This window comes from Chrysoperla carnea, chromosome 3 (assembly GCF_905475395.1).
Source record: "Chrysoperla carnea chromosome 3, inChrCarn1.1, whole genome shotgun sequence".
NCBI lineage: Eukaryota > Metazoa > Arthropoda > Insecta > Neuroptera > Chrysopidae > Chrysoperla > Chrysoperla carnea.
Genome location: NC_058339.1, coordinates 12,958,610 through 12,975,757, shown reverse-complemented (window position 1 = coordinate 12,975,757; position 17,148 = coordinate 12,958,610). Strand labels below are relative to the sequence as shown.

Below are 17,148 nucleotides of genomic sequence, written 5' to 3'. Positions count from 1 at the left end.
TTAATAATGCTTTACGTTTATAGTTTTTAATTAAAAATCATTACGGATATTTAAAATTAACTATATTTATGAATAAATATTTTAATATATTTTAATCGTTTTCAAATAATACATGCAAGCCAAATAACTTGTTCATGTGAGTGTGACCCTCATGGTCCACACCAGCAACTTCCCGGGTCATCAAAATAACTTGGCGCTTTTTGGCCATTTTGGTCATGCTCTGTTTTTTCAAGTCCTTCTGAAATTGTATGAATTTCTCTCGTCACTTTCGATAGTTTAATATCAGTTGTACTCAGTAAATTAAAAGAAAACTGGGGATAGAAATATGGTGAAATTACTTAAATTCCTACGAGCGAACTCACGCAAATGCGTACACATATCAATCTAAAAGTGGTATTACATGAAATGAAAAATATGATGAAAATTTCTATACGAATTTTCGGGCTTATTGAAGAACTTTCCAATGGGAAATTAAAAAAGCTTTTAAAAATATTATATAACAATAAAAATTAATGAATTGTATATTTTATAATCCATTTGAATTGATCAGGTTGTAGGGTAATGCGTCAGATACCTAAGGCACATTTAATCACTCTCCACTTTCTTGAAAGATTTTGCTGTCCATGAGACAACAAGTACATGACGACAAAGTGTTCTTACAAGCAGCCAAGAGCAGTGATGGGGAAAATTGATCTAGGTCTTGTAGTTTTGATCTTGGTCTGGCAAGACCTGCAAGACAAAGACCACACTTACAGTGTGCTGCATTTAAGCTGAAGACACCCTTCTATTTTCGTTATTTATAGGAATATCAGTCATACAGCGTGATGGGTTACATTTTTTAAGATACTTAACCAAAACTTGAGCTGTAAACTCAGCCTATTAATTAGGCAGATTTTTAAAAATTTTGCCTAGCGTCAGAAATGGTTCGAGATATCGAAAAAAATTTGTAGTAAAAGTTACTTAGAATATGTTTTTATACCCATATGCCCATTTCCATGACAAAATGCGCGTTTTTAATTTTTTCATTATTTTGCACATAATTTAAAAAAACCCCGAGAAATTTTTCGTGTGCGAAACCCCTAAATCCCCAATTTAAACGTATCTAAGAACACTCTTCTCTTTCAAAATCGGTTCATCCGTTTGAGCGCTACGATGCCACAGGCAGACACACAGATAGACACACACAAATAGCAGTCCAACTTACAACACCCCTTTCTTTAGTTCGGGGGTTCAAAAATGAAAATTTTAGATCAAGTTATGAAATTTTCCCCTACATTTACAGTCAGCAGGTTTTAATTCACCAGGCTACATATACAATTGTTTACAAGTGTACATAGATACTAGATAGGTATATATAATAATAAAATAGATAATTTAAATATGAACAAATAAATTAACTAAAACATATGTATGTTAGTTTACAATTATTTAATAACAAATAATATTATTATTATTAAATATAATAATTATTAATAAACATATTTATTTAATGTTTCTATTGAAGCTTCTATCTCTTCACTACAAAACTATAATTCTATAATACTTATATACCTAATGCAAATATAACAAATATACACATTCATTACCTTTGTGTTAAATGGAAAATTTATTAAAAGCATTTTCATACCCGAACAATTTTCATTTGATAACAATGTGTGTATTATCAATTTATATTATAGTACAAGCAAATTATATACAAAAGATTGAACAGCATACGCATTCACACACACACACACACACTTATATAAGTTCATCTTGATTATAATTCTAATTACACGCATAGTTTGATTATCTTAAACCTTGTTTCTTGTCCATATGTTGTAAAACAGTTATTGTTTTATTTGATTTGATATATATTTCAAACAGACAGATATATTTTGTGAATAAATTAAATTTTGCTTTTGCTGAAAATTTGAAAATACGTACTTAATAGAATTTAAAATGACATGTCAAAACATTAACTGAAACATTTTTTAGTATTTTTATATCATTTTATCATCTTTATAGCATTAAAATTGGTTGAAATGTGCGAAACTACACAGGTCCGTAACTAGGGCGTGGTCAAAGAGGCACCTGCCACCGGCACATAAAAGAGGCGAAAAACCGAAGGTAGGTTTTATACGTAAAACAAAAAGTTAGTAAATTACATAAAGTCATAAAGTTAAAAAATACGATTTTTTTGATATCATGGTAAATTAAATCAGATCTCATTGGAATTTTTTTTTGAAACCGACTAACTTTGGGTCATTCGTTTTAGCTGTGATGTCAATTTTTCGCTAGCTATTACTTATGTGCTGAATTTAAGAATCAGGATTCCACAATCTGGAAACCTATTAAAGCTAGGTTAATTTTGATAACAAATTTGAAAAGAATGACCCAAATTTAGTAGGATTACATACTTGGTTTATCAAAATTGGATAAAATTTGGATGTAATAGAGGAAAATTAAATTTTTTGGATTCTGATGACGTCATAAAGTTAAAAATTCGATTTTTTTCGATATTACATTCAAATTTGATCAGATCTTATTTGAATTTTTTTTGAAACCCACTAACTTTGGGTCATTCTTTTCAGTGGTGATGTCAATTTTTCGCTAGCTATCACTAATGTGCTTAATTTTGGGACCAGGACTCCACATTCTTGAAACCTAGGAAAGCTAGGTTAATTTTGATGACAAATTTGAAAAGTATGACCCAATTTTAGTAGGACTACATATTTAGTTTATCAAAATTGGATAAAATTTGGATGTGATAGAGCAAAATTAAATTTTTTGGATTTTGATGACGTCATAAAATTAAAAAATTCGATATTTTTGATAATACAAACAAATTTGATCCGAACTTATGGGAATTTATTGGAGCTAGGTTTATTTTGATCACAAATTTGAAAAGTTTGACCCAAATTGAGTAGGATTACAAACTTGGTTTGTCAAAATTACCAATATGGTACTTTTTGATACGTTTTAATGAACAGCGAATATATTAGTAATAACTTCAATTTTATTCCAATTTTGTTTGTATAACTCTGTATTATTTACTTTAGCTATCAACAAAATTTCGATTTTGGAGGTTTATCAGTTCCTTATGCAAAATACTCCAGTATCATTCATGAGAATTTGACTCGAACTAATGCAACGAAAAAACTTATTTAATGATGAAAATTATTTTGTGTTGACTAAAGACGTACAAGTTATGTTACAGTTAAAATCAAATATGCTTACCTGAGTTTTCACCATTTACACGTGCATCATAATCATCTTCACCATATAATCCATCTACTAATTGTCCCAAGCCATCTCGTAAATATCCTCGATCCAGGATACCATCATAGCTGGTATCTAATAAATTCGTTTCATCACCGCGCATTACACCTTGTGGCATTGAATATCGAACAATATTTTCTGAAACAAAAGAAACAAGAATAAATTTACAATTTTTAAAATCAGTCAATGAACCCAAGTGGCTACCCTAAAATGTCATCATAATATCACAAGTATTTGAAATCTTTAAATATTATAAATACGAAAGTAAGCATGTTTGTTTGTTTGTTACGCTTTCACGCTAAAACTAGCGAATGGTTTTTAATGAAACTGTACAACAATATAGTTCATACTTTAGAATAACACATGAGATATAATTTATAAAGATATACTAATTAAAAAAATTAAAAATTAATTTAATTTGGTATTACCATAAATTACAGACTTCTGTAAAAATAGTAGTATAAAATATTTCACGGCCATATTTTCTGATATTCTCAATGAATAATTACGACTATTATACATTTAAAAAAATGGAAGGCCAAACATATATTTTAGCTGTGTAAAACATTCCTTACCATTATTTCGAGTGTTATAGAAAGGTGATAAGCGAGATCAATCTTTATCAATCTTTACTTTTAAACGAAGCGAAGCGGGTGGGTATCACTCTAGTAATTAATATATATTCGCAGCTGATTCATTAAAGTCATTAATAATATTTGATAAACGCTTTGTTATGAGACGAGTAACGATACACAGATATCATCTCACGTACACACAAAAATAAAATATTTTTTGAAATGTAAAATGATTACATATTATAATATCCTTGTCATAAATTATTTGTCCTGTTAATAAATAAATGATTAATGTTTATATTTTATAAATTATCCTGTTATGTATTCGTTAACTGTAACTGTCTCTTTTGAATATTTTATATATAAATGATGAATGGATTTATGTGTAATATCATTTTCAAAATGTAGATATTATTTTGGAGAAATTATCAAAAAATAAGGATTTAATTTATTATAAATTAATTAATTAACAATGTAAATCTATATACGTTATGAAATTCATACATTATATATTTATAAAATTATATCAATTACAAAATTCGTATTACATTTAATCGTATGGAAATGTACATGAATTTATATCTAAGTTGACCATTTCGTTCGATTGGACATTCAGTTGTACTGCTTCTGGCTATTGGATGTCGTGGGAACTAAAATCATGTTGACTAATTAGGAACTATTAAAACGAAAACAATGAACTATACTGATATATAAACAGAAATTAATAGAAGCATGCTTCTTTAATTATTTAGCTCTTGCCAGTCCATCAATTTTTGACTATCTTAAAAATTTTCTGTAAATTTAATTTTTTACGACGATTAACTGTTTTATATATTAGACTAGCAGATAAACGCCCGCTTTACTGGGAAATTTATCCTTTTTCAAACAAAGACTACCACGTTATAGCTCTCACTCATAACTTTTTTTAAAATGATGTTTTGCTCATGATATTCGCTGGCATTGTAACTTTCTGTAGGTCCAATCATTAAATTAACCTGATTTTTAAACTTTTTGGATCAAAATAACCACATCAACCGAGTTTCATGAAATTCCAAAACTAAATTTTTTGTGTGTTTTTCTCTTTTGACCCAATTTTGACCCAAAAAGTACTAAAATCGGTTGCATTTGTTGACTGGGCGAATAGTTTCTAAGATGAACATTTTTGTGCCTTTTAGAGACGTCAAAATGATTGTGGTATAAATACACATTTTGACATCAATCGACTTTTATAGTTTTTTAACAGGAAAATTTGCTGGCCCGATAACGCCACTTAAGATAGAAAAGCAAATATTTAATTTTACTTAGGAATGTAAATTTTTTAATATTTGGCTTTATTAATAGGTAATTGAAAAATATTTAGACGACGATTTAGTAGCTTATTGGAAAAATATTGTTATTGTTAAAAATAAATCAAATAAAGATGTTTATATTTTAATCACGTTGAGCAAACTTCAAAATGTTACCAACATATTAAATGATATTTGTATGTGTGTAAAGATCGATCAATTGTTGTCCAAAAAGGTTTAAATACACATCTTTAACGGAAAACTAGCAACTAATCCATATAAACAAATCCATACACCCATTTACAATACCTACTACAGTGGACTCACACCAGTATCACATTTATTATATGAATGTCATTATGGGGTTATACAAAACTAAAATAGAAAACCACGAAACAGTGTTAAAATAGTCGGTATATTAATGTTTTCACAACTCGATGCTCTTTCACCTTCCCTACATATAATCATTTTGAATATTCCAGAGAGTCATATTTTAATGTTTATTTTCAGTTAGGTTGTGTTGTTTTTGGGTGATGTTGTTAATGCCCGGTATTTTATACATGTGTAAAAGGGTAACAACGATGCATTAGAGAAGAGTCACTAGCCATTACTAGTTTCAAATATTTTCTGTGGTTGTATTTCGTAATATTGTTGTTTTATACAGAATGTTTTAAGATCCATATTTCTTCAAATTGATTTTGACTTTCGAAATGGGTTAGTATTTGAACGATTTCTCTTCTTCAAACTTACAGTATTTACGATAATTTTCGGGGAGTTTATTTTTACATTTAAGGATGCTGTCTCGCTATGAGCATATCGACAGAAAACTCTAAATATGTGTATACATATTAAGAATATAATACATTTACCATAAAAATTTCGATTGACCGTCTCTAAATCCAGCTTCATTCTTGAGATATTATTATTCAAAGTTATTTAAATTTTTTGTTTAACAGAAACAATAATGTAGAGATTTATCCGACCTTGTTGCATAAAAATTCAACAGTTTCTCTAAAGATAAATGATAAAAAAAATGTCAAACACAGAAATTTTTGTACACGCTGTACAAGTGTCGTTAGTTGGTTGGATGTGCCTGCGATAATAATTTATAAACTTGTAACTTTTGACAAACAAAAAACATTAGTTATATAAACCATATGATGTTTATAGACATATATAAATATAATGGAAGCTTTTTCACCAGTTATCGTACCTACCTAATGTTTGAATATAACCATATTTGGTTTTCAGTCACAGCTATTTTAGTTACATTTGTAAAAAATGTGACTCAAGTGTATTCCAAATAAACTTTACTTTCTTATTAATAAAATCGTCAATGAATCGGTGGTACCAAGTTTATAGCGTTTTAACACCAATACTGAATAGAGATAACAAGCTTAGATTTAGCGAAAAAGCGTGCTTAGGGCGTAAAAAGTTAAGTCGAGTTCGAAAATGAGCAACACAGGTCAATTGTGTCTTGGATTTGTAAGACCCAGCTTGTAAGTTTTAATTTAATCAATATTTCTCATAAAAAAATAAACTCTTGCCTGAGACTTTTTTTCGTAAACATCACTTTTCTGGTCGTCTCAAGTGATATAAAAATAACCTGATACAAAAATCACCGTCTCAAGTGATAAAAATATTTAATCGCCATCCCAATTATATGAATTTTATAAATAAATCAAAATAATTAAAGACACTCGAACCAAGACTAGACAAGATATTTGTCAATATTTAGTTTACGCTGTATGTATCAAATTAAAATCGTCAACTATAATCGAGAGACTTTGATGTAAATAAATATCGTATACATGATTAAAGTAAACAAGACAAATAATAATGATAAAAAATAGTTATTGAAAAGAAATTATTTCAGTTGTAATCTTTCACGAAGCCTATACTATGGTTAAAGGTGGGTACTAACGTACTCGATATTGAGATCTCAGCAGTAAAAAAAAATTAAGTATTTTAAATGAATTAAAATATACACTCAAAAACCACAGCTTTTACTATAACATAATTTTAATAACACAACAGACCAGAAACCTAAAACCATATTCCCACTCAATTAAAATAATAGAACCTCGTATAGTTTTACCAGAAATACTGCAAAACAATCATTACAAGTGTGTTATTGTGTTCCAACATAATAATAATAAGGCTGCTAGTTTATAGAAAGGTGCAGGTAAACAGGTACCTTTTATTTATTCATATATGGATTTATATTGAACACATTAGTTTTAGTAAATATATTTTGTTTTTAGTTATACATAATACATATACAAATAAAATTTGGTTATGTGTTTTAGAATAGAGAAAAGCAACATTTTCACATTAGGATAAATATGTTTTTGTAATATACGTAGTACCTATACCTAACCTAACATATATATGACAAGTTTCTAGTACGTGTATATGTATATATATTTTGCATATCCCATGGGATATTATGCGGTGAGTTTACAGCACTCTTGGGGTGATACATAGATCCAATTGTATAAACACAATTTTCGTATTTTATTTCATAATGTATGAATGGGTTTGGTTATATATAATATATATATTGTATATAGGGTGTATGTCTAATCTTCAATCTTCGTGTCAATCTTCGTGATCAATAAGAAAGTCTCAGGATTTCAGAATAAATTTTTCGATGTTCACTGCCGGGAATTCTCTAATTTCGTTTAAAAAAAAACTGAATACGAGGTCGCGTTTAACGTTAAATAGGTTAATGATTACTGATTATTAACTATTATTGGTTATAATTAGTTATACATCTGGAGCTTTAAATTACATGTCAGAAGCTGATTGCGTCCTCTTTTACCGAAAATTCACGGAAAACAATGAAGATTTAAAATATTAAGATAGATCAGCATTGATACAGCAAGTGAAATTTACAAAATTTAAGAACCACCGAAAAGTTTATTGAAACATAGCTAAGAATACTCTCCATTAAATTACTTTTCAAACAAATTTAGTGGAACCGACAAAAAAACATGGGAATTGTGTAAGTGAATAGAACAAGCTTAGGAGAATCTAAATAAAACCAAAGAACAAATGCACTAACATGAAATTGTCAGGTCATTTTTTTAGCACACGGCTAAAGGAATAGTCACTAACTTTTATGATAACTTTTTGGAGAGTAAAACCAAGCGGATTAATCAAGCTTGAAACTGATTTTCTTACATTTTTCGAATATTTGTGAAATAGTTTTAGGAGCATTCCATACTTGGTTAATCAAAATTGGATATACTTTAGATGTGATAGAACAAAATTAAAATTTTTTGGATTCTGATGACGTCATTAAGTTAAAAAATTCAAAATTTATTGATAACACAGTCAAAGTTTGTCCGATCTAAATGGAATTTTTTTGAAACCCACTAATTTTGGGTTAAACTTTTCATCTATCTTGTTAGTTTTTTGCTACCGTTCACCTTTGTACAAAATTTCGGATCCTAGGCCACACTTACTTGAAACCTGTTAAATACAGTTTCAAAATTATCCACAAGTATGACCCAAAATTATTATAAATCTTTACTTTACTATCAAAATTGGATATACTTTGGATGTGATAGAGCAATATTTTGGATTTTTATAGCGTCATTTAGTTCAAAAAATCCATTTTATTGATATCCTAGAAAAATTGTATTCGATCTGAGTGGAAAGAAGGAGGAAAAAAGCTACCACATTTATAATTACAAAATACAATGGTTAATAACACATCCTGTACAAATAATGTACTTTAAACATTTACAGAGAGTGTTCAATGTTGGCATAATGTGTACGTATATGGTATCTACTTATGTAGACGAAAACCAATATAAATGATACAGAGAATATATTAATATATTAAATAATTATTATTATTACTATGACCTAAAATTTTGATCTTCTATTAGACCGTAAGTCCAAGTACCAAAATTTCTAAGATTTTTTTTCAGTTGATACAGTTAAATTCGCTAAAACTGATATTTAACTGTGGTTCGAAAGACAACTTAATGCAAATCGAGTAAATGGTTCTAAATGATCGTAAAACTCCATTTTCATCTCTCGATAGTTGCAAACTAATGGGTGTACTTGCTTAGTATTTTGTTGCCACAAATATCTTATATAAATAGTAAGTAGACAAACAAAAATTGTTGATACATGAAAATCGAAAACTTTCCATATTAGCCTGACACTTGCGTCACAGTTAAAACTTCATTTTCCTCGATCGTTTAATTTATTTTTGTCAAATTCTGTAGACGTTAGATAAAAGAATCATAGATTTACATATAGAATCACTTTATTATAATATGCTCACGGTATAAACATGTAGTACCTACACTACCCGAAAAAAGCATTAAAGGGATTTGTAAGATCATAATCATTATAATAATTTTCGTAATGAAAACACGTTTTAATGGAAGTCTTATGATTCTGTCTAATGTGGTATAAAAATTATATCTTTATTATTCCGTTTGTAAAGGAGTATAATTTTGTGGTAAATATTAACGCAACATGAGTAGTCAATAGTTGGGTTATATGGCATTCATAAGACAAATGTTATAACTTTGCTTTATCACAGGTTAAACCAAAAAAACGGTAAGGTGAGTTAAAACTCACCTTATGCGTACATGATACGTATGCCATTTCATGGTTACAAAAATAAATATTTACAGTTATTTATATTTACTTATCTGAATATGTTTAGAAAAATGTTAATATTAATTTTTATATAGTGAAAAAATTTAAGTAGTGAAAAAAATATTTACTGAAATGCACGCTTTTGTAGAATCGGAAATCGAACTTAGTTCATTATTTGGTCGTAATATTGCGATATCTCAGAAACTCTGCATCCAACCATTAAACTAACCCGTTTTTTATACTTTTTGGACCAAAATTACCCCTTCCACCGAGTTTCATCAAATTCTTAAACCAAATTTTTTTTGCATTTTTTTCAATTTTTTCAAAAGGGATTTTTTTAAAATTTTGCAAAAAATCAAAAATTTTTTTAAACCTCCTATTTCGATAAAACTCAGTATAAGGTAATTTTGACCCAGAAAGTACAAAAATCTCGTTCATTTATTGACTGGTCGAATAGTTTTTGAGAATTTTATTATACTCCGAGTTTCATCTAGCCACAAAGTCACTCTAGTTTGAAAGTTGCAATTTATGCCCGAATTAAACGTTGCAATTGTCATTTATGAGTTATATATTTCAAAAGTTTCTTTCATTATTAAAAAATTATTAGGGCAAGTATAGCAGGTAAAAGATTGTGGAAGGGCATGCTTTAAAAAAAACTTGGTGTAGTACAGCCCATCTTTTTAAAATATATTTCCTACGTACTTGACATTATATAATTATTGTATTTAAATATTTACAGTTATTTATTATATTTAATATTATTAATATATATAACTACATTACAATATTGTTCTATTGGGTGAGATATAATACTTTTATATGTATATATAAATATATTTACAACATAAAACAAAAGCTCTATCAAAAACTATTTAGAAACTTATGCTTTTCGGATGTATTATATAATATAATTCTCAGAACAACATTGTTAAAACATCTCGGTACATTACCGTTACTACTTACGTATATTATACATACAAACATGTTACACAACATCTATAAATAATAAGGTAAGTAATTAATCATAACATGTGAAATGTTATCAGAAACAACGAAATGTTCTTGATAATTGAACATTACAAGTAAAATTTAAAAACTTTTCCACCCTACTAGTAACACTTTTTATGTCGGTTTAAAATTATTACTGGAGTTTTTTTCAGGACTTTGGGTTACAAAAAACTACATATTAACTACATATAAGCATGATATTTGAACTTCCCTATCCCAACATATTATAAATGTGAAAGTAAGAATGTCTGTTTCTTTGTTTGTTTGATTGTTTGTTACGCTTTCACATCAAAACTAGCGAATGGTTTTTAATGAAACTGTACAGCAATATAGCTCATACATCAGAATAACACATGGGCTATAAATTATAAAGATATTTAATTAAAAAAATTTAAAAAAATTTTAGTCAGTTGACATTTACTAGTTGAAATTTTTACAGAAATCTTTAATTTATGGTTCAAAATAATGATCTTAGATGGAGCAGAATGATCATCATTTTAAACCATAATTTAAAGATTTCTGTAAAAATTTAAAACAGTAAATGTCAAACGATTTATGGCCACCTTTTCTGATATACTCAATGAATTATGATTATTTTACAATTTAAAAAATTGGAAACTGTGCATAACTTTTAACTGTGTAAAACAATCCCTTCAATTTTTGAAATATCTCAATTAAGTATCGAAAATTACTAGTCTGTTTGAGATATATTCTACAGAATACTTCAAAGCCAATTACAATGATGAAAAGAAACGCTTCTCTCAGTATAGACAGCAAAAATCCCAAAGAAGAATAAAATTTTAAGATATGATCTAAATAATATATAGCTTTCTGGGGTCAATGAGATATTCTTGCTTTTCGATCGACCTCATTTAAAATACATTACACCACACAAAACCTTACCAAATGATCTAAGGTCAATTATTTAGGATTTATCATTCCCTCAGCAATAATGAATATATTTAAACAGCGTATACTTATGATTATTACAAATATCTAATTTAAATTTATATTGCTCTTGGGTAAGACAGTGTTATTAAACAAGTAGTAACTCTGCTAATCCTCTAATATTCATGTAACATACATTTTCAATATATGTTATTGTACATACAAACTAATAGTTTGAAAAATTAGTAAAGAGACTCAAACAGAAAACTAATTCTTATTAATGTCTTTTTATTTCTAATTGTTACCAACAATAACAACAAAATTCTAATATGTATTTCGTAGTGTATTTTTCTAATTCTGACTATTCTAATATAAACATTCTTCCTGCCACTTTTTTCTCGGTATTTTCGTTAAAATATCTTATAGCTTTTCTTGGTAAAATACGAACTGCTTTATATATGTACATATATTTATATGTACATATAGGATCCGGAATTTGAGGTACAAGAAAAATAGCAACTCAAAAATAACACCATGTTTACTTCTTATTATCTATATGCCATTTTGTTAGTTAAAGGTTTGGAATTAATCGCCCTAAGTCATACTCGGTAAAAGTTTAAACTTCATAAATAAAATTTAGATATAATAAAAATATCTTTTCTGCATAGAGTGATTAAATTATTACCCAACAGACGACCTTATAAGGACGTAGTCGAGCCTTTGGCATGTACATATGAGTTCAGTTTGTGATATGCGAAACATCGATGCAAAAGAGATAGTAAGCAAGAAGCAAAGCTCTGAGTATCTCGTTGATAACATGAACTGGGCATGTAGTTTGCGCTATATCACAAAGGTTGAAATTAACGGGAAAAATTTAGCTTCCATTCAAGAAATGTAACTAGTAATCATTCATAAAATAGGTGTCCTTTGGCTCTTCGGAAAATATTTCACTTCATTATCAATTTCTACGTAAATACACTAAATATCATTAATACTTTAAATATAGGTTAGGTTAGGTTAGGTTAGAGTGACTGTCCTGGAGTGGGATACACATAGACCATAGGGTCCGTTATGATACCGAAAAAAGGGTTGGCCCATCCCCGGCCACTACTCCATGAACCATTTGGAGCTGTTTAAGAACAGCAGGAGAGCTTTGACGTCGACGGACTTTAGGTCGGAGAGGTTGTTAAAGATAGCCTGACTCAAGTAGGTCCATCTTCTCATGGAAAGAGTTGGGCAGTGACAGAGAAGATGAGACATTGTCTCCTACTCCTCACCACTGTGACAACTCCTGCAGTAGTCGTGATACACTGCCAGGCCAAATCGTTCACAACACTTTAACAATTTTATTTTTGGGAAAATCTAGAAAAATGGTACTTAATTTCTATAAATATTATCTAAGATGAGAATTTAAGGATATATGCGATTAGTTTGCAGTTTCAATGGCTAACCCCATAATATGATTTTTTACTCTAACTAATTCAAAACCAAACTTTTTATTCCGTTGTGTATGTGCCTAGTTATACACAAATAGATAAGCACCATTAATTACATGCATGTTATAATTGAATACGAACCATAGATAATAAATATAAATGTACAGAATAACATAGTTCTAGAACTAACAACTATCTATGAATGTTGTTGGCATAGTGAATATAATACGTATACCATCCAACTATAGTAATATTAATAATTCTATACTATATACTATGGAGCAGTTTACAATATTATGTGTTATATAACCTTTATAACAAACTTATTCGATTATAATTCCCAATACAATTATATATTACTAAAATGTTGATTGAAACATTACACTTTGCGCATTACATGTACTCTCGTATACGTATATGGAATATGAGAGAAGTTTATTGTGTATAGAGTATTCGTCAAATATTGGATATGAAATTTTAATGTTTCTGAGCAGCATTTATATTCGTTTGTAGTTGTGCTTATATCTTCCTAATAATTAGATTGTACGTATTTAACATAAAAATTGAAGCGGAAGAATACCGTCTGGTCACAAAGTAGATACCTCTTAATACGGATTAACCAGTCGTAGCTGTTTCGTAATGCAAGAAAAGAGCAATATTTATATAACAACATTATTATTAACCTATATTGCAACTCGAGACAAAATTTTGCACTATCAAGACTATCTAAAATTAATGGTTATCGTCACAATCCTTCTAGGAAATTAAAAATTTTATAGTGACTCTAGCTGGATACGAATGTTTGAAGTCATTGAGCTGAGTGGAATGCTGTCATATTTATCATTAATTTTATATTGACACCGTCAGTCTGTCATAATTTTAAATAAAAAATATTAACTATTCCTTTCTTTAATAATACAAATAACATAAAATAATACCGAGAAGGAAGGAATAGAAGACCGTTTTAAATGTCTCCACACAAATACCAATTTGAATGTCGGTAATGTATTTTATTTCATTAACTACGATATACACCAATAGATGTCAGGAAGAGTTATAATTTGCATTGTATTTCATTAACTACGATATACACCAAAAGATGTCAGGAAGAGTCATATTTTGCGATGTATGTTTCAGTTTTTCATGAAAAAACGAATAATACGACGTTTTTTTCAAATGAAACCTTGTTAGATCGACTTATCGCCCCAAAAAACTACTACATACTCATTTTCTTGAAAATCGTTGGAGCCATTTCCAAGATCGTTGATATATATATATATATATATATATATATATAAATATATATATATATATATATATATATATATATATATATTTATATATATATATATATATATATATATATATACAAGAATTGCTCGTTTAAATATATAAGATAAATGTTTAAAGACCTTTTACATAATGCCTGTTATTTATTACAAAATATATGTTATACTTCCTTCGACCACAAGTTAAAAAACCCATTTTCAATTTTGGCTGCATAATTTCTAGTCAATATGAAAGTATTTAACTTTAAAGCTTTTTGAATAAAATATTTTGAAGCTTTTACAATGGGGCACATTAACAATTTTCGTAAAGTAAAACGAAGATTGTGATTACTTTGTTTAATTACTTTTTTGTAATACAGTTACATATTTCAAAAACTCATCAATATTTCATAAACTCTCTATATTGTTATAAATGCAGTTATAGATACACACATCAAGTGCATTGAAAATATTATAAATTTATACATAAAATATAATTTAATATATTCAAAATTGTTTACAATCAGTAAATAAAAATTATATAAAAGTTTATATGTTATACGCTAATGACGTCGATGTTTTTTTCCCATGACGTTTTTACAGTTCAAAAAGTATATTATCTAAAAGTGGTATAATCATTTGATTTTGATTTCTATTCTTTTTTCAAAATATTGTATGAAATTAATTTACTTAGATGCACTAATTTACTTACACATTTACTGCCATTCTATTTATGAGATCATTATCTGAAATTGTGTATGTCTACTTGTAAGATCGAAAGTTCACGATTATTTGATAAAATAAAAAAGAGTCAATTTTAAACAGAGTAAAAGACAGTTCGAATAATAAATATATATTACTTTCCAGGACATATATTATTTATTAATGTTCAATTTGTAGAAAAACATTATACATTTGTTTGTGTTTGCTTTTTATTTCTTTATCAAACTTTTCTCATAATAATCGGTAAAACAAATCAATATATAGATAGATATATGTATACATAATATTTCAAATAATATAATAATAATAATAGATAAATTTTCTTTAATATTATGGAAAACATAAAATAATTTTATTGAAAATGTTCATGAATACAAAATTGAAATTAAGCACATTTCTTCCATCGTTTTTCCACTCCAATCATCTTAACAGATCTCAGTATACAAGATGTTCCAAAAATAGCTGTTAATACCTTGATAGTTTTCTTTCTTTATAACATGTGTGGAATTAAAATCCACAATTTCACATTTATCACTATTTATTTTACAATTTAGTGTCGAAATCCGCCACTTTTTTTTGCAATGATTTTCTATGGTTCTATTTGTTCTATTTGTTAGGTACTATTATCCAAACACGGTTCAGGGAAGGTATAAGCTTAACAAACTTAAAATACCATCGAAGGCGTCAGTATTCTGACTATATTTTACAAGTTAAGTATATTTAAAAAGTTCTTGGCAAAGACCTCCTAGCAGAAATTGGAAAGAACTAAGCCGGGAAATGCTTTATTTTACCACTGTAAAAACCCAAATTAAAGATAGTTATTTTGACGGGCAGAGTTTTGCAATGTGGGACATAACGACCGTATGTTGAAGCCAAAGGGCGAAAGCCCAAAGCTCAGCCTTTCTTACTTTTATCGCAACATAGGCCTACGTGTCTTTGCTGAGCGATCTATCAGCAAATGTAGGGCACCTATGAAGCAAACATGATGAACATTTCATTTTTCCACTGCTCCACTATTGAATGAAAAACTAGCCAAAAAAGGGGAGGTATATGTTCATTAATGTACTCCTTCTCTGTCTCTGATTATGAGAAGACTACACACAATTAGTTGGTATAATTCGAACAACAATCACAATACAGCAATATAATCTGATATGGGTTGAAATCGCTAGGCTTAATAATTTTTATCATAAAACGAATTATACCTAAACAAAGAGTAAACTATCAATTATCAAGCTGTTGAGTACAATCTAGGAAAGACCAACATTAAATTATCCTGCCATAAACAGTTTCTGCAGATTCAGTTTTCCACAACTTTGAGCACCCTGTGTTTTCATAGGATATAATCGTAATATATTTATTATGTTCAAGCCAGTGTAGAATAGAATACCAGCTAGTCTTTGTAATATGAAGACCAATTGAAAAGTTTTTAGTTCTTACATAAAACCTCTTCATTTAAATAGAACGATGATCAGTAATGGTAATGTGAGATCATTTATAGGAAAAGAGAAGAGAAGGTTGTTGAATGAAGAATCACTAGGTTATGTTATTATTATATGTGATTTGATATTAGCCAGACAAAGATGAATATATTCACATTTACTATCCGTTTAAATATATCGAGTTCACGGATAAAATTTCCAAGTTTATTGAAGTATTTTTGTAAGTAGATAAAGTGGCCGGCCTTAACATATATATTTTTATTATATGCAGTATAATTGGATGATATTTTCTTCGAACATGACTTTTATATGAAATCTTAAACTGGTTTTCAAGGTGAATTTTTACTATACAAAATAAAAATCGATAAAAATACATATTTCTCCTTAGCAACATACAGTATACAAAACATATTTTATATATTACTAGCTGTATCCCACCCACTTCGCTGTGAGGAATTATGGTTGCATGGAAATAGATGAGAAGTTTCTCGTAAATGTAATGAAATTTGATAAGCTCCCGATTAAAGATTTAACAACTTTTAAACGTAACTTTACTTTCATCGTGCCCTTTTATTTGGTACTAAACTTGGGTTTTAATTGAAAATATTCGATCATTTATCCACACTTGCATTTCA

At 28.3% G+C, this 17,148-nt stretch overlaps 1 protein-coding gene across 1 annotated transcript in view; it reads right to left on the bottom strand.

Annotated features, from left to right (window-relative positions):
• The window catches only part of LOC123295865 (discoidin domain-containing receptor 2-like), a 470,079-nt gene that overhangs the window by 176,690 nt on the left and 276,241 nt on the right, over window positions 1-17,148 (bottom strand). The window contains exon 5 of the mRNA XM_044877326.1: window positions 3,220-3,399. Coding sequence (XP_044733261.1) covers window positions 3,220-3,399 — 180 coding nt within the window. The remainder of the gene's footprint in view (window positions 1-3,219; window positions 3,400-17,148) is intronic.